The sequence below is a fragment of the Macrotis lagotis genome, chromosome 1 (assembly GCF_037893015.1).
Source record: "Macrotis lagotis isolate mMagLag1 chromosome 1, bilby.v1.9.chrom.fasta, whole genome shotgun sequence".
NCBI classification, from domain to species: Eukaryota; Metazoa; Chordata; class Mammalia; order Peramelemorphia; family Peramelidae; genus Macrotis; species Macrotis lagotis.
The window spans coordinates 687,734,940-687,762,515 of NC_133658.1; the positions used below are offsets into that span (position 1 = coordinate 687,734,940).

Genomic DNA, 27,576 nt, shown 5'->3' on the forward strand with positions numbered 1-27,576 from the left:
TCCTAAGTCCTTTAGGAAGCAACAGCAAAGCCAACTGAAATCCAGAGGGTCCTTTAGACTTTGTCTCCTAAAGGCTGATAGACAGACCCTGCAAGGAGCTCCCAGCCCATGGAGTCCACTCCTGCCGTCTTGTTTCTCTGTCTTTGCTCAGGTAAGATGGGAGGGCAACTTTCCCTTTGGATTCTCTTAGAGCATGTAAGGGAGTCTTAGGGAGTCTGGACCAGTGTCCCCTTCCCTCTAACAAAATATGAATGGTCAACTTTCCAAGCCAGGAGCTAGTCCAGTAAACCCTCCCCAGCATTCACTTGTCCTTTCTCTGGATAAACAATGCTTGTCTCTGTTACTTAATTAAAGGAGAAGTAAAATGGTATAAGATTAAAAGATGTGGAATCCTGTCTCTTTCTAACAATCTCCTGGCATGACTCCCACTTCATCCCTTTAATTTTTTATTTCCCTGATTGCCAATAATTATTAACCACACCTCAACTCAACTGAATGACCTCTTCAAATACTTGAGTCTTTTAGGCTCTTGCATATTTTTATTTCCCCAAAGACTATACTTTTTTAACAAGTCCTTTTATTTACTCTTGGGGAATTTGGCTAAGGTGGAAAGATTGATTGACAGATGCATGTGCTCGAGAGATCTATTAATAATTCTAATTAAACTTTCCCTATAAAGATAAATATCTCGCAATACTAAAGCTCTATTTAGTAAATAACACCCTCCCCTCCATAAAACAAATAAATTCTGCTGCTTTTCCAGGTCATTAACTGCATCAAGGATTTAAGTTTGAATTGAAACTATAAAACCTTGTATAGCCCTTGACCCATATTCAGCTCTGGAATGTATCACAACATAGCAACTGAAACAGTATCCGAAATCCTGAACTTCCGGTCAAGGGAAACAGATGTTTGTTGAGTCCTTAAATAAAAATTTACTGTAGATGTCCCCTTATCTCAGCCTTTCCAAAGCTACTTTGGCAAAAGTAGGCCATTTTGGTGAAAAAGTACATAGTACCTCATTTTTTCAATAGCAAAAGATACACCTGGAGGAGGTGCCCTGAACTAAAATGAGTGAGATCGTGGGAGATCCAAAATTGATCCTGCTAAAACTGGGCCATGTAGGGGTATGTTTTCACTCTTCATTCAATATTCCCTGCTTTGAGAAGGAAAGAAAACACCAACTCTCTAGATCTAGAATCCTGAGGGCATGTCCTAAATTCTATGGCCAGGTTTAAAAATGCTGAAGTATATGAACAATATTTAGAGATGCTGGCAGAATCAAATTTGGCTAGAAGACAATTCACATGGGTAGTGCTTAAGCAAAAATAGTCTATACTTAGCTTTGGAATGTGGTCAGAAGCACAAAGGGACATCCAAGTCAGATAAATGCACAGAGACAGGAACCTATTCAGTCAATCCAGTTCAATGCACTTTGGTTTAACAAGCCTTTATTAAGTCCTACTGGGTGGAAAGGAGTATGAAGTGCTGCCTTCAATGAATGTGCATTCTATTGAAAGGAAATATAGTCACAGATAAAAAGAAAATTAAAAATATATTTTAAGGGAGTATCCCACTAACAATTGGGAGAATTATGAAAGATCCTGGAGGAAATGACCTTTGAGTTGATCCTTGGAGAAAGGTGAGGATCCCAGGAGAAAGAGCATTCTTGTCATTCTTTGTCAGTGGACAAAGGTGTAGAGGCAGGAGATATGTTGTATTGGGGAACAGGAAGTAGGGCAGTTTGACCGGAATGGAACATGATAGGGAGGGGGTAGGAGGATGGCAGAGAGCAATAATGTGTGATCAACTTGGAGACATGGATAGACCGGAGACAGACTGACAAATGGCTATTAAAAAAGGGGTCAAAGGCTTCCACTCAGGTATATTGTGACCTTGCAACAGTAAATTATGCTTTTTTCCTAATTATCCCCATATTATCACATAGGCTGCATATCAGATGCCATCAGCAGGAATAATGGCTCAGATTCATGGCTACATTCCCCGTTCTAGAGGATACATTCAGGAAGACTTGTTCTTGTGTTGTGAATAACATAGAATATCATATGAAGCTATTAATCTTATTCTATTTACAAAGCATCTTTGATTCCAGTAACTTCAGGGTACCATATTTTATCTTCATCTGATTTTGGAAGAGGTGATCATTATTATTTCAAGAAAAGGGAAAATCCTCTTTTGTATAACATATTGTCCCAAACCAGGAAACTAGGAGTGGAAACAGAATCCTTAAGTCTTGACCCCTTTTCTGATCTTCTAAACTACTATGTTGATTGAGGTCCCTCTACTTGCCCACCAGGAGCAATACTGCTTATAAAATAGATGTTGTAAGTCATAGATTTGTCACTGGAAAGTCCTGTAAAGATCATCTAGTCCTACCCACTCATTTTGCACATGAGCAAATTGAAGTCCAGAGAACTTATCTATCCTGTTGGTTGTCAGCTCATCATTTCTACCTTCACAAAAATCTCCTTCTTACAGTCTCTTCTTTCTAATCACACAGCTATCATCCTGGTGCAGGTGCTTGTCATCCCATGCCTGTACTTTTCTATTGACCTTTAAATTGGTCTCTCCATCCGAAGTCTTTCCCCACTTCATCTTCCACTCAGCTACCAAAATGATTTTCCTAAAATGCAGGACTTATCATGTCACCTTTACCCAATGAATCTCTTTGGGGATAAAATAGACAGTCATCTGTCAGGAATTTAAAATCTTCTCTACTGGTTTCCTTCTTACTTTTCCAATTTTCTTATACTTACTCCTTTCCATGTACTCTGTGATCCAACCACCCTGGTCCATTTGCTCTCCCTCATAAAGGGTACTCCACCTCCCGAATCTGTGATTTTTCACTGACTGCCCTCCTTGACTAGAATGTTCTTCCTCCTCCTCTCCTCTACCTCTGTTTCCCTGGATTCCTTAAAGATACAGCTCAAATACTACCTTGTGTAGAAACCCTTCCTTTCTGTCCTCCTCCCAGTTCTAGTTCTTTTCCCTTCTGAACTTATCTTATATTTGTACTTTATATATCTCATATGTATACAATTATTTGCATATTCTCTCTCCTATTGGAATGCAAAAGTCTTGCGGACAGAGATAACATTTTTGTCCTTTGTATCCCCTATCACTTAGCAAAGGGTCTATACTACTTGTTCAGCCAGGAACAATTGTACTCATAAAAATATTTTATAGGTTTGTAGTTGGAAAGATTGACCAAATGACTGCAATGGTGAACAGTAGCAACAAAGATTTTAGAACTCTTAGGTCCTCTGCCACAAAGAATGGGGAAAATTTTAATGCTTCTAATTAGCATCTAAGCAAGTGTGGGCTCTTCAGAAATTCACATCTGGAATACTGGCCCAGAAAGAACAGAATGTGTCTGCAATTTGTTAGAGGAGAAACCTTAAAAGAGGCAGTGGGGGGGGGGGGGGGCGGGGAGAGGATGTTAAGATTGTTTCGGGACTATTCTTTGCCCTGTCTCCAGAATTCAACTCTTCTCCTTGGAGGGCAAAGAAGTCAATTTCTACATATTCTCAGTGACACAGAGAAGATTCTCTGCTTCTCACCATATGCTTCCTCCCCCTATTTATTAAAAATAAGTAGACACTTAAACCCATGCTGCCTGGAAGCAACACCAGAGGACCAACAACCTCTTCAAATAACACTCCTAGCAAAAAAAATGAGCTGGCACAAATGCTTACCATGGTTTGCCAGTCCTCTCCCATGGTTCAGGGACTTAGATGGCCAATAAACTAAGGAGAAGGGTGCATTTCCTCATTCTTTCTGGTCTTAATTGTGAAAAGAGTTGTAAAAAGTGAGCACTAGGAAACCCTCAATGAATTCTCCCTCAAAGTACCATTGAAATCAGTTGGATGAGGAGAACATGCAAAAACTCTTCAGACTTCACTCTGGGATCACTTTTCAATATCCCTAAAGTCTTGAAGATTAGCATACTTAGGAACATAGATGGCATAATGCTAGAGAATTGTTCCTAGACACAGAATTTTTGCCTTTTTTCCTGAAAATAAGCAAAAACCAATTTTTATTTAGTATAAAAACAGAGAGGCACTCAGACCTAGCCTTAGGGGAAGGACAGTGAATAGATTGTGGGGTCTGAAGTCAGGAAGACCTGAGTTCAAATCTAGATATTCACTTTGTGACCCTAAACAAGTCCCTTAACCTCCATTTGCCTCAGTTTCCTTATCTGTAAAAAGGGAATAATAATAATATCATCTTCTTGGGGGGGTAGTGAAAGGTAATGGGGTTAAGTGACTTGCCCAAGGTCACACAGCTAGGTAATTCTTGTCTGAGGCAAGATTTTAACTCAGGTCCCCATGACTCTTGGACTGGTGCTCTATCCACTGCACCACCTAACTGCCCTAATATCATCTACTTTGTAGAGTTGTTGTGAGGATCGATTGAGATAACATTTGTAATAGTGCTTAGCATGTACCTGAGCATAATGCCATAGTAGTAAGAGCTATATAAATGCTATATGTTAATATATCCATGAACTTTACTTAATTACATAGCAAAACAAACCAGCAAGGAAAGAATGGATACAGCCCCATCCATAAGAGTTCAACTCCTTTCCTTAGTGCCCTGTGAGAAAAGAGTCTACATGCCTGCAGCTGTCTCAGCTCTCCATGGTCTGAAGAAGCAGTTCAAGTATAAAGGAGACATAACAAGATGAAATGGACAGTAGGCTAAAAAGAAAAGTAGAGACTCTGTCTCAAGAGAAGCAGATTAAAAGTTAACATTTTCAACATGTTGGAGAAAGCAGATGTCTGTCCCAAATGATGCAAGCATTCTCTGACCTGATGCAGATAATCTCTCAACAACTTGTTGAGTACCCAGATTCAGTCTTCTAAATTAAAAGTACATCTGTTTTTGCAGATAGATCAAGGCCTTAGTAAAAAAGATATGCCCATTTTGTTTCTGCTAACAAAAAATAACAATGAAATTTATATAGTAATTTAGGATTTGCAAAGCACTTTACTTACATTATATCATTTGAAGAATTTTTATCTCCATTTTACAGATGAGGACACACTGACCAGAGAGTACATGTGATCCTGAATATTAAAGTGATGAATTTTTCAGAACTAAACAAGATGAAGCTCTAAAACTAATTGAACTCTAATAAGGTCCTTTGTCTTCATTTGTGTTTCAAAAGAGTTCTGAAACCAATGCCAATAACACATACATGTATTTACTTTCATTCTAATGACCAAGAACAACATCTATCAAACTTCTATTTTTATGCCTTTCCATGAAGGAATACCTTTCCACCCAGAAGTGACTCTGGGACCTTAAAGACTCTTCCTGTGGAGCGTAAATTCTGAAGGTTTCTACCATATTGGAAAGGCTTTAGATCTGCATCATGCAACATACAAATGTGGACTAGGCTAGAGGAAAACAGACTGTCTTTACTGAAAAGTTGGTGACTTCATGATGAAATTGTTTAGTCGGAGCTTATCTGAAACACAATAGTTTACACTGATAGAGGTCATAACACATGATGAAACCACAGAGTCCTTAAAGTTTGAAATGACACAAGAATGAACAGTGAAGCAATATTCAGGATTTCACAATCTCTTAAGAGCTTCTTCCTCTACTCTCCTACCTGTCTCATATCTCTCAGGTATCCCTTTCACAGGCAAGAAGACAAACCTGTCAACGAGCACATGTGATCCCCTTATAACCCCTCTTCTCCAGAATACTGCTGCCTCTACTATCCCCTTTCTCACTGATTTTCAATCTTTCCTTGTCCATTGCTGTCTATAAATACTCAGGTCTCTTCCATTCTTAAAAATTTCTCCCTTAGTCTGTTTATGTTCATGTAACTATGTTTGGAGGCTACTTTCCTGGAGAAAAAAATTCGTCTAATACACCTGCCTCTACTTCCTTTCCTCTCACTCTCTTAACTCTACAATTTATCTTCTGATCTCATCATTTCATTAAAACTGCTCACTCCAAAATTGCCAATGGTATCTTACCTGAAAAACTGAATGGCCTTTTCTCAGTCCTCATCATTCTTGACCTCTCTGCAACTTTTGACTCAACAATTACCCTTTTCTCCTTAAAACTTTCTTCCTTCTAGGTTTTTTGAGACACTGTATTCTCCTGGTTCTCTTCCTACATGTTTGACCTCTACTCCTCCATTTCTTTTTGCTGGATCTTTATCCAAGTTATACCTGCCCAACATGGGTATTCCCCCAAAGACCCTCTGGACTCTCTTCTCTTCTCCCTCTTATACTATTTCACTTATCTTTATCTTGTCTTCACTTATCTTCACTTGTCATCATCTCCCATGGATTCAATTATATCTCTGTGTAGATGATAATCGGATCTCTTTGCTTCTCTCTTGATGTTCAGTTTTACATCTCCAACAGCCTGTAAAATATCTCAAATTGGATGTCCTGTAGAGATCTTAAAGTCAACATGTCCACAGTTAATTTGTCTTCCCCTCAAATGCTCTCCTCTTCCAAACTTTCCAATTACTTTTTTTTTTGGCAAGGCAATGCAGTTAAGTGATTTGCCCTAGATCACACAATTAGGTAATTATTAAGTGTTTGAGGCTGAATTTGAACTCCTGACTCCAGGGCGGGTGCTCTGTCTACTGGGTCACCTAGCTGCCCCACTTCCCTATTACTTTCTCTTTTTTTGCAAAGCAATGGGGATAAGTGACTTGCCCAAGATCATACAGCTAAGTTATCAATTGTCTGAAGTTGGATTTGAACTCTGATCCTCCTGACTCCAGGGCTGGTACTTTACCCTCTGGGCCATTTAGCTGCCCCCACTTTCCCTTTACTTTTGAGGGACTCACCACCCTCCTACCACTCATGCTTACAACCTAAGTGTCATTCCAGACTCTTTAATTCTAGTAACTTTCTTCAGTGTATATGTAGGATTATATTTAATAATTATATTTATTTATAAATTATTATTTTAAAAATGTAATTTATAAAATATTTTCTTTATATTTAAATAAAGTATTACATATTTATAATTATATTTATATCTATTGGTACTAAATAGTTGTTTGCATGTTTCCTCACCAGTATTATTATTGTTTTCATCAACATCCTGCATGCTGGGAAGTCAGTTCTGTTTGACTCCCTTATTGAGGAATGTCACCTGCCCAAAAGACAAATGTTAAATTCCCACTCTACTTTCTTTTGCCTGGGAAGTGACTATCCCAGCAGCTGTAGTCAGTCAGCAAACTTAAAGACAGTAAATAGCCTCATTGTGGGTCACCATGTCCTACCATGGTCAAGAGGAATCTGATAGTGTGTCTTTTGCTTTCTGCAGCTGGTCTTGTCCTGGCCTCTGAATATGAAACCCGACTGGTCGCAAAGTTATTTGAAAACTATAACAGTGTGGTGAGGCCAGTGGAGGACCACCGGCAAGCAGTGGAGGTCACTGTGGGCCTGCAGCTCATTCAGCTCATCAATGTGGTAGGAGGCCTCAATAATAGGAGCACTTCTACATGCTTTGAACATATCATCAGAATTGGCTCACCTCTTTTTCCCCCTTCTATTTCCCCCTTCTAAAATAATGGCTATTCCTTTATTTTAATTTTAGGATGAAGTAAATCAAATTGTAACCACCAATGTTCGTCTGAGGCAGGTAAATCTGAAAGAATATGTGTTTTCATTCAGTATAGCAAATCTACTTGGGCTCAAAGTTTAGTGAAAAGGATCAGTTGTTTAAAAAAAAATAGTACTTCAGGCCCATACTTTTACGTTACCTATTTTCATCACTAGACAATGAATTTTTCCACTGATCTCTGCATAGTTACAGTAGCCTTGGAGCTACTGCTACATCTTCTCTGGACTAATACTTCAAATCATGCCTATTTTTTAAGACTGTAAAGGTGAGTTTATTTTTTCAACATGAGATGTAATTGCTGAGTTGGATAACTCTTGTGGATGTTCTCGTGGTGTAATATTTGAGGCTTCTAAGAAGTAGCTCAGAAATGTTAAGCTCCTCTCTGGTTTTTCTTGAGAGACATCTTCCCATCAACTGAAATTATTATGAATAAATTAATAGATTATATTAAAGAAATTCTCTGTCCTCTCTCAAGTGGCCATTTTGGGTTTTCCAGAGGGCCCTGATTCAAAGGGAATGTCTTCCTTCTTCAAATTCATTCTTTTATGTTGTTATCATGTTATTTAAGTCCACTGGTCATAGCTACTAGGCTTGTCTTCAGGACCTGCTGTATCTTCAACAGGATAAGTAATCACTCAGTATTCATAATGCTGTTAGCTTGAAGGAAAAATTCAGATGATAGTCATTCTAGCTTCTTAAAGTGAAAACTGAATTCTTATTCAAACTTTCTTATAGAAGCACAGTATCTGAATGAAAAGTGGCCATCCATAGCTCTTGTTAGCATTAGATTCATTTATACTACTGTGAGCAGTGTTTCAACTGGCTAAATTTCTTCTTCTTTAGCAATGGATAGATTACAATTTAAAATGGAATCCAGAAGATTATGGTGGCTTGAAAAAAATTCACATCCCATCTGAAAATATCTGGCGTCCAGACCTTGTTCTCTATAACAAGTAAGCAAAATGGACAGATCAGAGATTGTTCCATGGAATTACAAAAGAAAGTCAAAATGCAAAGTCTGCATTTGGCTTTGCACCTGCTAGACTGCTCGGCAATGTTAGCATTAAATAAATCTTAAAAAGAAAGGATGAAGTTACCATGCTGGTTGCCATATGGTACATTGTGTTATGAATAGTAACCCTGATTGGAGCCAAATTAAATCAGGGTTGGAGGGTGGGGGACATTTAATCCCTAAGAGCCACTGACGAGTATATGGCAAATGTCCAAGGAACCCAAGCTCTGTATTTTTGAGTTCCTTGGAATTAAATGTCCTTTCTACCAAATAGGCCTTAACCAGGGTTGTTATTCATCACAGTCTACACATCATCCCAAGACACTTAGAGCTGTTGATTGCAAAAGATGTCTGAGCTAAGCAGCCATTCTGCTCCAAACGATGGACTTCATGTTGTGAAATGATAATGTGATTCCAGACATTTGGATATAATGACACATTCATTATCATATGCCCTTCATTTGTCACAAGATGCTCATTTCAGAGAACATCCCTTAAAGTCTGGAGCATTCAATGTCGGGCTCAAGGATGTAGAGTCTGTCATTACCCCACAAAGGGCTGAGGAAGAACAGGCTATGCATTGTATCATGCCTACCAAGGGAAAGTGCTAAATGCTAGCAAATGAAAAGATGCCCTTTGATGAAGCAGCCACTCTCCAGCTCTAACTCTCTACCATATATTTGCTTATTATCTGTAGGTTCCAAGCTCAGCCAAATTACCTAATCATTTGTGTAACCTTTGGGAACAAATATGCTGAGATAGCAGGAGTATCTTAAGCAGAGTTATTTTTTTCAGCAGTAGTCAGAAAAGCAATTAAAATCCCATGGTGCTTTTGACAAGCTCTATAAACTAATTCTGGAAAACTACAAAGAAGAAAAAATACTGATGTTTAGTCAAGGAAAGGGAAGTTTAGTTTATCCACTATCTCTCCATGTGTTGCTTCAGGAGGGTATAGAAGTGAGCTACATTCAGAGTATTTTCAAGAACAAATGACAGTGAGAGCTTTATGAAGAAAATATTACAATCTTTTCGCTTGTGAGCATGAAATTTGGGAGACAAAATTTGGGAGGCAAAAATATATTATTTACCATTCTTATTCAGTATAACAATAGCAACAACAATACTAGCTAATATTTATATAATGCTTAAGATTTTCAGAATGAGATATGTTATGTATACTTATATAAAAATTCATTTGGGCTCACATCAACCCTATGAGAAAGGTATTGTAATTGTCTTCAATTTATAGATGAGGACATTGAGACTGACAGAAATTAAGTCACTTGTTCAGGATCAAACATCATTAAGTATCTAAAAAGGGATTTAAACTCAAGACTTCTTGACACCAAGTCCAACACTATCTCTTGAGTCATCTCATGCATAACTCATCTAGTCTAATTCATATGACTTCTACAATGTCCAAAAAAAGATTCTATGAAGCAAATTTTTTGAGAATTCATTTTTAGCATATATTTTATCTTAAAAGCTCCAGACCTAATGAAACCGCATCATTTCACAACATGCAATCCATCATTTGGAGCATAATGGATCCTTTGCAAAGTAAAATTTCTTGTCTTTGTCTAGTTAACTCTTGATTAGCTGTATGAAATACACAAAAGGCTAAATGCTAATGAGAAGAAAGGTGAGGTGGGGAAGGGGAAAATGACCCAAATCCTGGAAACATAGAGAGAAGGAAAGGGCCACAGACTGAATAAATTGACTATTTCTGCCATTCACACACACTTAAACTGAATTTTTGAGAAAGAATCATTTGCTCATTTCCAACCATTATTCCTTTTTTTTTCATTTTCATTCCTAGTGCCAATGGTGACTTTGCCATTGTCAAGTTCACCAAAGTTCTCTTGGACTACACTGGACACATCACATGGACACCTCCAGCCATTTTTAAAAGCTACTGTGAAATCATAGTTACCCATTTTCCCTTTGATGAGCAGAACTGCAGCATGAAGCTGGGCACGTGGACCTACGATGGCTCCGTGGTTGCCATTAATCCAGTAAGCAGTGGTTGAAACTGGCAAGATCAAAAACAGGGGCTGAGGATCCATGTCTCCTTTAGCTAGGTTCAAGGGGAACATTAGGCTCTTTCACAAAATAGTCATCCATTCCCATCCTCCACTGCACCCCTGTCCACAATCTGCTCTGCTTTAATAAATACAGGAACCTAGAAGAGTTCTCATCAGCCTCTCTAAGTCCCTGGTTCAGAAAACTCTGCACTTGTCTCCAGAAATCAGTGACATCGTGGCCATTAGAGCATCCTCATCACTTATTCCTCCAACTGTAGTACTTCCCACAAACATTAAGAAGGGATCTCTAAGGACATAAGTGCCAAAGGCTATCCAAGTTCAGCAAGTGCCTTGGATTATTTTTTTTTAATGTCCAAATAGAGGATGAAAATGGCTAAGTCCACACTGACCCAATATAACACAAAGTTTACACCCCCCCCCAAGAAAACTGTCTTTTAATTTATAATCTCACTGAACCACAGATTATTGCTAAAAAATAATCATACTAATTTTGCATTTAACAACCAGATTTCAAGTTCTGGCTTCTGACATTTTCTAGCCATGAATCTCAAGTCTCAGTTTCTTCATCTATGAAATACTTTATCTTATTTTTTTTTTAGTGTTTTTGTTTTGCAAGGCAAATGGCGTTAAGTGGCTTGCCCAAGGCCACCCAGCTAGGTAATTTCTAAGTTTCTGAGGCCGGATTTGAACCCAGGTCCTCCTGACTCCAGGGCCAGTGCTCTATCCACTGTGCCACCTAGCTGCCCCCATAAAACACTTTTTTTCAGAATAATACCTACTTCACAGGACTATTGTCATGAAAGCACTTTGTAAATCTTAAATTATTATATGAAATGTGAACTGCTATTATGAAAAGCCTGAAGTCCAGAGATATTGAGACTTGCTTCAAAGTTACATAGTGAGTGAGTGGCAGAGCTGGGATTAAAACCTTGGTATCTAGCTGGTCAAACCATGCTTCTTCCACTGAGTCACTGACTGTGACATCCTGCCTCTATTTATACTTATTTTGTTTAGATGATTTTCACATTTCCTTTGCACCTTCCCAGGAGAATGATCGACCTGATCTGAGCAACTTCATGGAGAGTGGAGAATGGGTGATTAAGGAATCAAGGGGCTGGAGACACCGGGTTATTTATGCCTGTTGCCCTGACACTCCCTACCTGGATATCACTTACCATTTTGTTATGCAGCGTCTGCCTCTCTACTTCATTGTAAATGTCATTATTCCCTGCCTTCTCTTCTCCTTCCTCACTGGCCTGGTATTCTACCTGCCTACAGATTCAGGTAGGTACATCTGCTGAGTGTATTTCTGAGTATGCTAATTGGTCTCCTGCTGGTATTTCGGGGGAGAGTGACCAAGAGTCATCTTACTGTGTCTATGCAGAAGAATACTGTTCCTTACCTTTTAGTGTTAACAAAGAAAGATAGGTAGGTAGACAAAATTTTCATTCCTCAAAAAGCATTAGAGTTTATTACAGACTAAGATAGCATTGTTAAGGACAGACATTAAGAAGATGCAGACAAATGGCATGCTTATCAAATATGGAAAAGACAGGAAGCTGAGAAGGATGGCTAATGTATTAGATGACAGAATTGGTATCCAAATAGATCTTGACAGACTGAGACAATGTGCTGAATCTAATATGCCAAAACTTAATGGGGATAAATAGAAAATATAGCATTTGGTTCAAAAAGTCAACAGTCTAAGTATAAGATGGGGAAAGATATGGCTAAAACAGTTCATGCAAATAGGACCCATGGACTTTAATGAACAGCAAGTGTAATATGTCAATGGTGTTATAAGGTAATCAAAAAAACTAATGTGATCTTAGCCTAACAAAAACATGCAAAGAATCCAGAATGAAGGTTATCCTATATCCTGCCCTAGTCAGGAGAAAAGAGTATTTAGCATCTCAAGTCACTAAATTCTAAAAAGACATCACAGATTCAGACCTCACCCCAGCTTTGACCCTCTTCTGGATCACCCTGCCTTCTCTCCTGCCTCTTTTCCTTCCTTCTACTCTCTTCTCTCAATCCAATTTGCTCAGGGAAGTCCAGTGGCTGACAGGAAGAGGTAAAATAGAGAGAGTTGGGGCCACTAGGTGATGTAGTGAATAAAGCACCGGCCTTGGAGTCAGGAGTACCTGGGTTCAAATCTGGTCTCAGACACTTAATAATTACCTAGCTGTGTGGCAAGCCACTTAATCCCATTGGCCTTGCAAAAACCTAAAAAAAAATGGAGAGAGTTAGGAGGTGAGACAATAAAGGACAAAGAAATAAATACTACATATGGAAAAAAAATAGTCATTTTAAAGTGATATTTTCATTCCACTTTTCTCATCTCAGGCTACTTGGTTGTATCTGCTACCAAACTCTCCCATTGCTCAACTCCTCTGAAAAGTCTCTCTAAAAATGCCCTCACTAATCTATAGCTCCATTGTCTCACCACACTCCCTGGAAAGGAGCCCTGATAGATCTATTTGCAGGAGCTAACATTCTTGCCCTTTATATCTGAGACAAATAAACCCACATATTCTCTAGCTGCCAGTTCTTTCAGGAATCAAGCCAGAAATATATTCTACAGGGTAGCATCTCCCCTGAGGGTAAAAAATGTGTGTGTGTGTGTGTGTGTGTGTGTGTGCCAGACTGCTTGCTACTTATCAACAATTTATAGCACACAAGGAAAGGTAAACATTTTTAAAAGATAATTTTTATGTAAAACAAAACTTCAGAGAAAGGGTACTAGGAGATTACATATACACACATGTACACAAAACATGTATGTACATATATGTGCACGCATGTATAATACATCATATATTTAATTCCCTATGGAAATAATGCTGTAATATGGTTTTATGTTCCTGATTAAAGGTCTGGTACCCAATTTCCCCCCAAAATAATCATAAATATCATTTTTAAATCAACTGTTTTAATGAAATATAAATGGTATGTATTCATTCTTCATGACATCGAGATTTTGTGTGTTTGTATGTGTGTGTGTGTGTGTGTGTGTGTGTAAACATCATTTCAACAATAAACAATCACTTTTAGGCTTACAAAGCTTTTTCCTCACAATAAATCTATAAGGTCAGGAGTTCAGATATTATTAATACAAATGAGCAGAAAGGTTATATACTCCAGGAGTGCCAAAAATAACAATTATTTATGTTAATATAGGACTTAAAATCGTCCTATTTAATTTAAGTTTATTGTCTACAATAATAATAGCATTTTAAAGAACTTAAAATTTATTAAGTACTACTGGAGTAATAAAAACAATAACACATTTATATAGAACTTAAAATTAAATTCTACTTAATTTAAGCACTACTATCTGTAATAATAATAATGATGATGATTTACATTTATAAAGGACTTAAAATTAAGCCCTATTTAATTTAAGTACTACTGGACTACTACTATCTATAATAATAATTTACATTTACTTAGAGCTTAAAGACTTATAAAGTGCTTCATATTATATTATCTCTTAAGCATCACAACAAATCTGCTGAGGTTATTTCTGCAGGTATTATGATCTTCATTTTGCAACTGGGGAAACTGAGACTCAGAGAAGTTAAAACTCTAGTCACATTCACACGTGTGGGGAAGATTTTACTTAGGCACACATTTCTTATTCTGTTTCTTTGATATTCCTGTCTAATTTAAACTATAAAAAAATGATAAAAGCAGACTTTCACGAAATCATGGAAAATAAACAGACATCTTTGAGAAGATTTTGACAGGCATCTTCAAAGAGAATCTTAGGTCATTTCTAAGTGCCCAGTGACCTGGTGCTGTTTGCTTTGCTGCTCTCCTCTCATTGTAAATGTCCCTGTGGCAAGGAGAGAGAGAGAGAGAGAGAGAGAGAGAGAGAGAGAGAGAGAGAGAGAGAGAGAGAGAGAGAGAGAGAGAGATCCTGTTTGCAACTAAGTGAAAACATATGTATGTACATTAACAAAATTGGAAGCGAATTGGCATGACAGGCAGTCCAGGATCATGTAGAGCCCGGTATGTGTGATTCAGAAAGGTTGGGGTGGGGGGTCTGCATGATTGTCATAATATAAACTTGTCAGCACTGAATACCTCAAACCAAGTCCTGGGGGACTTCGAGGAGGGGGAGCAAGAGGTATGAGTCTCCCCTGGTCAGGTAGTGTCACTCCCTGAGTTTCCTATCATATTATTCTGTTCTAACTATATTTGCATCTCAAATAACTGAGTCCTTCCCTTCCATGTCCCTCCTGATAGTCTCTGGTCCCTCTTTTTTTTTTAAGGGTTTTTTTTTTTTGGTAAGGCAAATGGGGTTAAGTGGCTTGCCCAAGGCCACACAGCTAGGTCATTATTAAGTGTCTCAGACCGAATTTGAACCCAGGTACTTCTGACTCCAGGGCCGGTGCTTTATCCACTGCACCACCTAGCCGCCTCTGGTCCCTCTTTGTTAAGAAGGCATTTCGGGGGTGGGGGCAGCTAGGTGGTGCAGTGGATAGAGCACCAGCCCTAGAGTCAGGAGTACCTGAGTTCAAATCCAGTCTCAGACACTTAATAATGACCTAGCTGTGTGGCCTTGGGCAAGCCACTTAACCCCATTTGCCTTGCAAAAACCTTAAAAAAAAGGCACTTCAAGACTATAGGATGTCCTGTCTTGGGAAGTTGGGGATCTTCTGCCTTCAAGAAGCATGCCTGGGGGGCCTGCCAACCCCACCTACTTTCTGAACACTCCAAATCCAGTAGAAAAACGGGGAGAGAAAAATGTCAAGATTTTGACTAAAAACACGAGGTGAAAATTTCCAAGAATGTGGGAGAGAGTTTCAGCATAAAGCATTAGCCCTAGCTACTTAGAAGCAAGCCAGACTCTTGAGAGAGATAATAATAATAATAATTGTGTGTGTGTGTGTGTGTGTGTGTGTGTGTGTGTGTGTGTGAGAGAGAGAGACAGCATATGAGCTCAGATGATCACTAGGGGTAACTAGGTGGCATAGGGGTGGTATGCTGGGCCTGAAATCAGTGAGACCCATCATCCTGGGTTCAGCAAAAGCACTCCAGTATCTCTACCAAGATGCCAAATGACATCAGAGAGAGTCAGACAAGGTTGAACAACAAGACAAGCTAGCTGTAGGGGAGTGATGTGTTTGCTTCTCAAGAAGTAGGTAGGTCAAAGAAGACAGAAAGGATGGTTATTATGAATGTCATTGATTATTACTCTTGGAGAAATTGAGGCAAAGGTTTTGTGTCTTGTCACAGGACCAGTAAATATTTAAGGCAAGATTTGAACTCAGGTTTTCCTGATGCCAAATCTAATGCTTTACCACTGAGCAATTTCATCATATCAACCCTTAGTTAGGATGTTCTTCCCTTCAACCATTAATAGATAAAAGCACTCCTGAAACTTATATTCAAAGTCATTCCAGCATTTCAGGGACTGTTAAAATTTACATTCCATTTACAACTATTTTGAGAACCCTAGGGTATCCTCTAGTCATCATGAGGCAAAATATTAAGGCTTTTTTGGAGTCACTATTCATTATGCTTCATTGAAGTAAAATTGCTTACTGATATGTATTATTGTACATATATTATATTATATATGTAGAAATGTAGACATTTCTATGTAGGTAGAGAGGTACATGTATAAGGCAGTCAGATGACAGGAGTCTTCCTGGAGTCAGGAAGATCTGAATTCAAATCCTCCCTCAGTCCTTTATTAGCTGTGTGTGTCCCTAAGAAAGTTACTTTAATTTTCTGAGTTTTTTTCTCCCTCGTCTGTAAAATAGGGATAATTGCAATAATTAGCAATTATATAGTACTGTCAGGTTTTCAAAGTATTTACAAATATCATCTCATTTTGTCCTTATAATAATCCTGAGGGTAGATTCTCATGTGATCTACCTAAGAACCACCTAGATGCCTCTAATATTGGAACTTGCCTCACCTGGTTTTTGCTAAGATCAAATATGGTCATTAAAGTCCTACATAAATGCTACATGTTATTATCATTTATCATAATCATTGCTATGATTATTTTCAATAGATAGATGTGATATGGTCTTTGGCCCTTAATAGGCCCAAATTTGTTTGCACTCACAAGCAAAATAGAGTCAGATCTGTTGTTTGTCCTCCATTCTTGAAGACCACAACATCAGGGAGGTGATACCACGACAACCACATGAATTTGGTTTGAGTGAAGGGGTACTGTGCTAAGTCACCAATCTTACTTTCTCCTCCAGAACCATCTGGGTCCAGTGACCAGATATGGATCAGAACTTGGATGCGAGGTCTTGGAAGCAAGGCAATGAGGGTTCAATGACAGCCAAGTGGTGCAGTAGCTAGAGCACTGGCCCTGGAGTCAGGACGACCTGAGCTCAAATTTGACCTCAGACAATTGACATTTACTAGAGTCAAGTCAGGTTAGAACTTGAATGGGAGATGACCTGGAAATGCTGGATGCTGTAGGTTTAAAAGAGAGTCCATGTCCTTAGGGATTAAAAAAACTGACCTGGCTCAGGAAGACCCAGGTTCAAATCCCATACTGGCCATGTGACCTTGGGTGCTGCAGTTTCCATCTCAGTGTCCCCAGACAACTCTCTTATACTATTGTTATAATTCATCCTTTGTTCTCAAAGAGGTATAGAACAGGTACCAACCTGCATGATAGAGGGGGGTTTCTTCATTGGGACTTCTCTTCACCAATGAAATCACAAATCTGATTCAAATACATATATATAGTAGATCAAATTAGTAATGTTTTGACTATGCTATAGATTGGAAAATTGGAATCTGTTTTCTGAGAATTGGCTGGGCAACATGTTCATTTCTGCACTGCCTATCTTAAGTGTCATAAGGAATGAGAGAAAGACCTGTGATTCCACCTACACAGCTGGCATTCCATCTACAATTTGTTAAAAAAAAAAAAAGTCTTAGAGTGACACCTGAGATATATAGAGATAAAGTGATTTGCCCAGGTAACATAGCTTACAATTAGCATGGAGAGGATTCAAAGTCAGGTCTCTCTGACTCCAAGCCCACCAATTATCCATTACACCAGGTTGCCTCTGTCATAATTAACAGAATGATATGCATTAAATATAATGCAATCATAACCACATAATGACCATAAGTACAAGGGTGTAAATGATAGAATATCACCAGAGCAGGTCACTGGGAGTCAAGAAGAGCCTAGATTTATTTTGCCATCTGTATACCTCCTGCAAGGAGGGCAGGCTAGGAAAAAAATGCTGTGAGCAAAGTAAATTAGGCAAGCTCTTTTCCAAAAATGACAGTCAGATAGACCTCATTTCATAAAGTCATGAAAAAAAATTTAGTTCCACAATTCCCTTGTTGACTTAATGTCTTTGAAAGCTAGACACGGGTGCATTTGTAGTTCATGGGATCAGCCAAGCAAGAGTGTCACTCAAAGCTTAATGTTGGGCGGCTGAGTATTGTGCTTATCAGCAACTTGTCATTAAAAAGCTTTCCCCGGCATTATCCAGGAGAAGCAGTATGTGAGCTCAGGTAATTACTGTAGGCACACATCTGCTAGCTGAAAAAGCCCCTAGTAGCAGGGGAATAAAATGTTTCTAAGGAAGCAAGCAGGTCAAAGAAAAAGGCAGGAAGGGAAGTTGTCTAATTAATTGTATGCCAGTGAAGGGCACCAGACAGAGAAGAAAAGAAAGAAAAAAAAAGTTTACAAAAAAAACAAGAAGAGCCCAAGGAGCCCAAGGGGAAGGTCCCCACCAACTGGTAGATGATCACCTTTCTGATCACCCATTAAGTATGAGTGTCCCTCAGTGCACTATCCTGAGCCCTTTTCTCCTCTGTCTTTTGGCAACTCATCAACATCCATGGTTTCAATGTTCATTTCTGTGTCAGTGACTCCCTTATTTATATATCCAGTTCTAAATTTCCTCAATTATACATTTATTAGGTATCTAATATGTGAAAGATACTGTGTCATTGCTGAGGATAGAAAGACAAAAATGAAACAATGCCTACCCTCAAGGAGTTAACATTCTATTAATCTTCCTAGACCTAAGTTTCCTCATTTCTAAAATAACTGGGTTCAATTGGATGACTTCTGAGGGCCCTATGATCTAGGATCCTATGATACTGAGAGGTTAAATCAGGTATCCTCCTAATTCAACATTAATCACTGAATTGTGGATACCTCCATCTGGGTGTCTCACTCAGTATACTCACAATGAAATTCATTATTTTTCATTCCCTCCAAACCCACTTCTCTTCCGAACTTTCCTATTTCTGTTAAGAGTAGTAATCATCTTTTCAGTCACTCATATTTGTAATCTCAATCATCCTTGATTTTTTTAACTCTTCCTCCCCTTGATTTAGTCAAATATCTCCAAATTGATGCCTACTCTTATGGATACCTATTCAAACCTTTATTCTTTCTCACCTGTACTATTGTAACATTCTCCTGCTTCCAGACTCTCTCTTTTTTCAATCTATGTGAAGACATAGCTGCTAAATTAATATACTAATTAATATACTAATATACTAATCATTGCCTCATTCAAAAATCTTGAGTTTCTTCCTTTTGCTTATAGGAAAAAAAACCCAACCTCCTCAGCTAGATATTTAAAGCTCTCCAAATTAAAGCTCACCACAACCCAACTAATACTTTATAGATTAATTTCCCATGCTACTCCTTCATATGCTCTATATTTCAACCAAACTGTTGGAGCTACTAACTTTTTCCCAGATGCGATACTCCATTTCCCATCTCTAATTTCATACCCTATCTTGTCTCCCATGGTTAAAATGTAGTACCTCCTGACTTTGGACTTTTTAGCTTCCTTGAAAGCTCAGTTTGAAAGCCTTTCCCAATTCCCCTGATGACTAGTACTCTCTTCTTCCTGTAAATATATGCACTTACTTATCTGTATGTATGGTATGTTCTCCTCATCATTCCAGTAAGATGAAAATTCTGTGATGGTGAGTATTAAAATCTCCAGCCATAAGTACAATACCTATGCTATAGTAGACATTTAATAAATGTCTGAATCAAATCGATCATCTCCAGGATATTCTGCTCTTCATTTTATTAAGCAACTAGGAGGCAAAGTGGATAGCACATTGGACCTGGAGTCAGGAAGATTTAAGCTGAAATCTGTCTTGGATACTCCCTAGTTTTGAGACCCTGGATAATTCATTTAACCTATTTGCCTCAGTTCCTTCAATAATTTTGAGTCTCAAATATTTGTAATTTGTGAGATAATATTTGTAAAGGACTTAACATAGTGTCTCGCACATTGTAGGACCTACATAAATGCTTATACCCTTCCTCTTTCATTGAAATTTCATTTCATCACTGGCCTCTCTGTTGATGTTGCCAACTCAAGGCAATGAGAGAAAACTATGTGCTTAGAAATGACAGTACATAGGATAAAAAACGTGGGGAGGAAATATAAAGGATAAAAAAATTTTAACTTATGAAAAAACTCAAGATACACGAAGGTATGAGATAACAAATCCCTCCAAGGTAGAAGAGAACATTTTTTGAAAAGACCCTGTTTGAAAATCACTGAAAAGATCAAAAGGTCTCTACTTGTCCAGTAAGTAATTGTGGGAATACTTTTCTTGGGGTTTTTTTTGTTTGTTTTGCTTTAGTTTTTGCAAGGCAATGGGGTTAAGTGGCTTGCCCAAGACCACACAGCTAGGTAATTACTAAGTGTCTGAGGCTGGATTTGAACTCAGGTACCCCTGACTCCCGGACTCCACTGCACCACCTAGCTGCCCCATGGGAATACTTTTCATGGAAGGTCTGAACTGCAAAGATGATGAGATCTTTCAACTTTTCAAATTGGACCATTCTTTCAGATAAGAAGCTCTACTAAAAAACAAGGACACATTTCTCTTCAGGGGTTGGGGAGGAGGAGGTCTTCTTGACCTGGTCAAATCATCATTTTATCAAGTGGACTATTCCTTAGTCAGGAGTTATAATATTACCTCACAATTATGCAGGACTTTCCATAAAGCATTCTATAGATTATTATCCCTGTTTTTCAGTTGAAGAAATTGAGGCTGAAAAGAGCTTAATAATTTGCTCAGGGTCACAATAAATGGTCAGATACCTTTCTACCTGTTCACTTTTATTCCAGATTTCCAGTTTCTTACTCCAAGTATTCTTGGATCTTAGATCTAGTATTCCTGTCCATTTGTGAGATGTTTTTATGCCCTAAAACATAGTCAATTTTTGTATAGGTGCCTGTACCACATAGAAGAAGGTAAATCCCTATTCAATTTTCTCCAGAGTGCTATCATATCTAATTTTTCTAAATTCTTTTTGTATCTGTGGGATAGAAGAAATGGAATCAATATAACTATTTGCTTTAAAAGGCCTAAAACAGGATTTGTTCTACATTCAAAGCCTTGATTTACTCCTTCTCCCACCTTTGCAAAGAATAAAATTTTCTTAGATGAAGCTAGCATCCTAGCAAACTTTAAAATATCGTATTGGTAGTTGAGGGAAAATTCCACAAAGGTGGATATTTGGGGACCACTAGGTTAAAGATCCCTTTGCAAAACTTTCTTTAGAGGCCCAGAACTTCAATATAGATAGATAGATAGATAGATAGATAGATAGATAGATAGATAGATAGATAGATAGATTTAATATATACCACATTTTATAGCCATTAGTAAAAATGGGCAGATGCAATCATTTTTGGTTTATTTATTTTATATTATTACAATAATTTTGTTATGAGTAAACATAAACCCTCCTCCCCCCCTGCAAGAAGATGAGAAACCTAAAGAATAGTGAGAGAGAGAGAAAAAAAATGTATTTCAATCTATGTTCAGATTCCAATGGCTCTGTCTCTGGGGTGATTTGCCTTCTTTATCATGAGTCCACCAGAGAAGTTGCTTCAATATTTTTCCCGCAGTGCAATCTTTTTTTAAAAAATTATGCTATGTTATGGAAATGCTTGTTTTATTTCATAAATTAGTTTTTTTTTTAATGAGCAGGTTAATTCACCTGAAACCAAATGGCTTAAAGCTATAATTTGGTGAACTGACCTAGACACAACAGGTTCACAAAGTTGCTGTAGGAAAAATCAAAAAAAGTAAGATCAAGTTTTTTGTTACCTGTGACAATTACTAGAGCATCTGGGAAATACTACCCTGAATCAACAATTTCTTAGGCTTATTATTTAATCTTCTGGGTCAGTGTCTCTCTTGTTTTTTTTCTTTCAGGGGAAAAGATGACTCTCAGCATTTCCGTCTTACTTTCTTTGACTGTATTTCTCTTGGTTATTGTGGAGCTGATTCCCTCCACCTCCAGTGCAGTGCCCTTAATAGGCAAATACATGTTGTTCACCATGGTCTTTGTCATCGCGTCAATCATCATCACGGTGATAGTCATCAACACTCACCACCGCTCTCCAAGTACTCATGTCATGCCTGAATGGGTGAGGAAGGTGAGTGGGGCGATTTCCAAACATCTTGCTTTGGACATTCGAAGGATGTTCATTCATGATGCACATCTGTAAGTCCATCATAATACATCAAAGTTGATAGAATTATGATATTGAAGAACCAAAAATTCATTCTCAGCATATCTTTGTCAGAATCTTCTTTAACTTCTATCTTGACATGAATAAAACATGCAATAGAGATCTGAGGGATAGAAAACATGAATTGAAAATCCCACCCCAAATACACCCTCAAAGAATCTTTTTGATTAGGGAGGATGATTAAACATCACTTCTCCTACTCACAGGTTACGGGTTTTTATAAATAACTTTTTACTTTCTTCTTTGTGGAAACCAATGCATTTGTGCTGGAGGTATATTGCAAGATATAAATCAGACCTATGGTTGAAGCTGAAAGTGGATAGAATCTCCCTATGAAAAGACAAGAGAGTTCTGAAGGGATCAGGATGGTGACAAAACAGGCTATTAGAGAATGATTCTATAGAGGAGACTTCATAATGTAAGTAAGACAGTCAAATATGTGGAGTAGGGGGTACAGTGAATTTGAAAGCAGAGGACCTTTTTAACAAGGAGATTTTTGACAGATTTTATTGATATCCTTTGTTTTTGCATTGCCTAGATTTCCCCCATATTTCTTCCACTTCCCATCACATGCAGATTTAACAAATATAGAATAGTCAAATGAGATCATCTGTAGAAAATCCTTTGCCAACTTAAGGCATTATATGAGGCTCAGCTATTATTATCATTGCCATACAGCACTAAGGAACAATCATGGAGTAGTGGATGAATAGACGAATGTTGTCAAACTCAAATAGAATCTGGGACCATTAAACCATTCGTGTGGGCTGCATATTGACTTAGAAATCACATGCTAGTGTTTTCAATGTTCGGTTGTATATTTAATTGTTTGTTAACTATTTCCAAACTATATTTTAATTTGAACTGCAATTTGGAGTGTTGTGGGGTGCAAAAGCTGCTGTGAGCAGTGTGTTTGATACCTCTGGTGTGAGAATCAGACTTGGAGATAAGAGGAGCTAGGTACAAGTCCCTTCCTTGCCACATACTAGCTCTGTGATTGTGAACAAATCACTTAATCTCTCAGGGTTCTAAGCAACTATCTCAGAATATGAGGGACAAAATTGGGGCTGCCCTGCACTGATAAAGAGAGCTTCATTATCCAAGAGTTCCCCAAATTGTTTGTCCCCATGTCTGGTCCCATCCCTATGTATGGACATGTTGGACCAGATCTATGATTTCATTGGTGCAGAAAACTTCCAATAAGGAAAAAAAAAAACTTACACTAGTGCTGGTTGGAACCTACTCTGCAATTTTTCTTAGAAAATTGCCAAGAAAGTTAGGAGGTTACACAAGCTGCTCAGCAACCTCAACATAGGCTGAAGCAAAGGAGAGACCTGAACCCAGATCTTTCTGGCTCCAAGTTTGACTCTGACAAGTCACTATTACACAAGACCTCATTAAGTCTGTGTGTACCATATTCAAAAATAACAACACTATAAGCAGAAATTTTATACAATGCCCCAAGATGTGTAAAGAGTTTTATATGCATTACTTCATTTGATTCTTCTACAATGTCTGTTGGGGTTATGTGACACCTTTTCTTCAAAGAGCACAATATACTTCTGGTAACTTGCTGTTCATTTTAAAATGGAAGCAAGAGAAAAAAAACAGAGGAGTGAGTCGAGAGTACCAAAGAATCCACAAGAGTGAATGTTAAGCAAATCCATGCCCCTGCAGGCTGCTGCAGTATCCTGGCTAGGGCAAGGTAGGTTTTTAGGATACCCCAAGGCATTGCCACAGGCTAGACCTGCAGTCTAGACCAGTGATTCTTTCAAGACTTTATTGCTTCTACTTCCACCCTGAACATTCCATTCTATCCCAGAAGACCCTGGGGACTCAGGAAATAAGAGCAGCTTTCCTTGTAGACATATACATTCAAATCACATTTAGGTGATATTTCATCTCGTGTGGAGTATGTGGGTAATGTCTACATTGCTGATGCTTTTCCTAAATGACCTCTTTTGTAGGGCCTTTAGCTTACAAAGTATGCTTTTCTTGTCTTAGAATCATTCATATTATATACGATGGGGGGGAAATCTAAATCAGAATCTTTTAAATGAAGGAATTAAAAACAGTGCTTAAAAATCTAAGTATCCAAGGGTCTTTTGACAAAACCACACAGGTATCCAAATGAATGATGTCTCTTTTTATGGCTCACAAAGGAATTTTGTTGGAGTTGGAGTGCCAGGGTCTTAAAATATCCCTCAGAAGATCTATATTGAACTTTTTCTTAATAAAAAGAAATGGGAGAAACACATTGGAAGTCTGAGTTAGCAGGCCAGCTTGCAGAACAGGTTCCCTCCAGTGGCAAACATATTATATTACAGAACATCATTGTTAACTGTGACATTCTGTTTCTCCCTAGAGTCAATTCAGAGGGGTCATTTCTGATACAATCTTTTAAAGTAGAATATTTTTCCCCTTTTAGGTTTTCATTCACACAATCCCAAATGTCATGTTCTTTTCGACAATGAAACGACCATCCAGAGAAAAACAGGAAAAGAAGATTTTTACAGAAGACATTGACATTTCTGAGATTTCTGGGAAACCAGGACCCCAAACCATGGCTTTCCATTCTCCACTCATCAAACATCCTGATGTGAAGAGTGCCATCGAGGGAGTCAAATATATTGCAGAAACCATGAAAGCAGAGCAAGAATCCAATAACGTAAGTGCTACAGTTTGAGAGTTTAAAAAATGATTTAGTTATACTTGTGAATGGACAGATTGAGCTTGATGGGCATGTTGGTTTTCAGGAATGGGACCAAGGAAAATTTTCATTACATTTTCACATTATGTGAGTTCAAAATTTCATCTGTTAAAGATCATTCATTTGTAAACAAGGAACAATAATTGTCAGACAATAATTTACTGAAGTCTTCAAACAAAAACAGCTCTGCAGAAGCATTAAATGATATCAAGTCTGCTAAATTACTGATCATAGGAAGACCAGTGATTCTTTTAAAGACATTCTATTCTAACACTTTCTTCTTCCATTTTAGGCTGCTGAGGAATGGAAGTTTGTGGCAATGGTCATGGATCATATTCTCCTTGGTGTCTTCATGCTGGTGTGTATTATTGGAACTCTGGCAGTGTTTGCTGGTCGTCTCATTGAGTTAAATCAGCAAGGATGAATATGAAAGCTGAGTTCCAATAGAGAGAGGAGGAGATGGAAGAAGAGAAGAAATGATTTAATTTCATACACTCTCATTTAACTAATATTTGATTGATCTTTACTTAACTCCCAATGTACCCAAACAGGAAAGTGAAATTTTTTCAGGAAATATATCTGTATCTCAAAAAGAAATTTACAATTCAGGCTGGCATACTGAAATTCTCTTTCAACACACACACACACACAGACAAACAGACAGACAAAGTTGAGGAATGGGAGAGAACTTTACTTTTAACATTCATCAAAAAAACCAGTTTCCAATTTTTCAATTTGCTGTCAAGGTCTTCACTTGTATAAATTAAATGTTTACATGAGTGAATTTATGGTAGAAACCTATAAAGAAAAACTTCCCTAAGATGATTCAAAAATAGTTATAGAAGTCTAAAGCTAAGTCCATAAGCTTCAAAACTTTCACCTTTTCCCACCTCACATACCTGAACCTGAATCCAAAAGAAACTTTCTTGTTCCTCTGATTCTAAATTCCCCCAAACTTCCCATTGTATCACAATACACCATACTGTCTCAGAAAAGTGATTTCAATTCATCATTTATTAAAATGCCTTCTAAGAATTAGACGAGGCAGTATAATCAAATAGATGGAGATTTAGCTTAAAATCAGCAAAAAAAAGGATTCAGTTCCTTTCTGTGATACATTCTGACTTTGTGACTTTGGGTAAGTCACTTAACTACTAAATACCTCAATCTTTATACTCTAAACCACAGAACTAATCCTTATCCTTATTAGTAGAGAAGTTTTCTTTGCAGGAGTTATTTTCCCCATTGAAATCACAGATCAAGAACAATTTTAAAAAAATAGCCAGCACTATCCTAGGGGCTAGAAATACAAAGACAAAAAAGAAAGAGCCATCCATTGTACTGGGGGAAATAAATCTACCAAATCATTTAGAGCTGGAAGTATCCTCAAAGGTCATCTAATACAACTCTTTCATTTTTATAGATGAGGATACTGAGCCCTAGAGAGGTTAAATGACTCACCCAAGATTACATTTGTGGAGTCAGGAATTAAACTCAAGTCTTTTGTCTCCAAAGGGCAGCTAGAGTAGAACATAGAGAGTCTGTCCTGAATTTTATTTCAAGAATTTTATTCCTGAGTTTGAATTTGGCTTCTGTTACTTATTACCTATGTGACTCCGGACAAGTCATTCAAGCCTATTTACCTCAATTTTTTCATCTGTAAAATGAGATGAGAAGAAAATGGCAAATTACTCCAATATCTTTCCCAAGAAAACCTCAAATGGAGTTGGGAGAGTTGGACAAAATTTAAAGCAATATTTATCTCCAAATCTAATACGTTTTTTTCACTGCTTCTTAAAATTTGATCTGCAGTGAGAAAGAAGAAAACCTGGCTCATCTACTTCAAAGGAAGCTGTGCTAATGACTGAACCACCAATACTAATAAGAAAATATGAAATGTATTAAAAGTAAATACAAAAGTAATTTGAGAGATGATTCTAATAATAGGGGGATTCAAGAAAGGCCTCCTGCAAGAAGTGGCTGTTGAGCTGAATCTTGAATAATATAAGGATTTGGAATGAATGGGAGGGAAGGTATTCAAGGTCCAAGGGACAGTCTTGCCAAGTGTGCTAAAATCCTGTTTGGATCTTCACACTCTTTTCTAATTAGTATAGTAGCCATATAAAGTAATAATAAAGTAAGATTGCAGAGGAGAGCCTAGAAGTCATTTCCTAACTAACCCAAAGATCAAAGAAGTTATCATTTGCAAACCAGATCACATATTAACTAAAAATTACATCCTAAGACTATGTGCTACATCAGGGGAGGACAGTGAGGCCTTGCTGCCAGTCTTTTGGTCCTATGTAATGTAAAACATCTCATAAACTCCAGACATCCTCATCACACCTAACTTTGAAGTGATGCAGATATGGTAATGAGCTAACTCCCAAGTTGGCACAGATCAGAGTTAATCTTTCTTTCCATCACTTATGAATCCAGGCTGCTGAAGGTTTCCAACTCTAGCTCATGGCTACATGAGTTATTCTCTGTGACTTTCCCCCTTTCCCATTCTTTTCCCGATGCTCCTTAATTCTCTTTATCATCCTATTCCCTAGCACCCCACCATCTGTAACCCTCCACTTTTGCCACTTTTCTCTGAACTTTCTGTGCCCTTTACCCCTATACCCTTTGTGCCTTATTAAAGTGTGA

General features: G+C 37.9%; 1 protein-coding gene across 1 annotated transcript; it reads left to right on the plus strand.

Annotated features, from left to right (window-relative positions):
* CHRNA1 (cholinergic receptor nicotinic alpha 1 subunit) lies at positions 1–27,576 on the plus strand. Its single transcript, XM_074236383.1, has 9 exons — positions 1–151; positions 7,330–7,475; positions 7,603–7,647; positions 8,473–8,582; positions 10,461–10,656; positions 11,733–11,970; positions 21,898–22,121; positions 24,646–24,885; positions 25,220–27,576. Exons 1-9 carry the CDS (start codon positions 109–111, stop codon positions 25,349–25,351), a joined length of 1,374 nt encoding a protein of 457 aa, XP_074092484.1. The 5' UTR covers positions 1–108; the 3' UTR covers positions 25,352–27,576.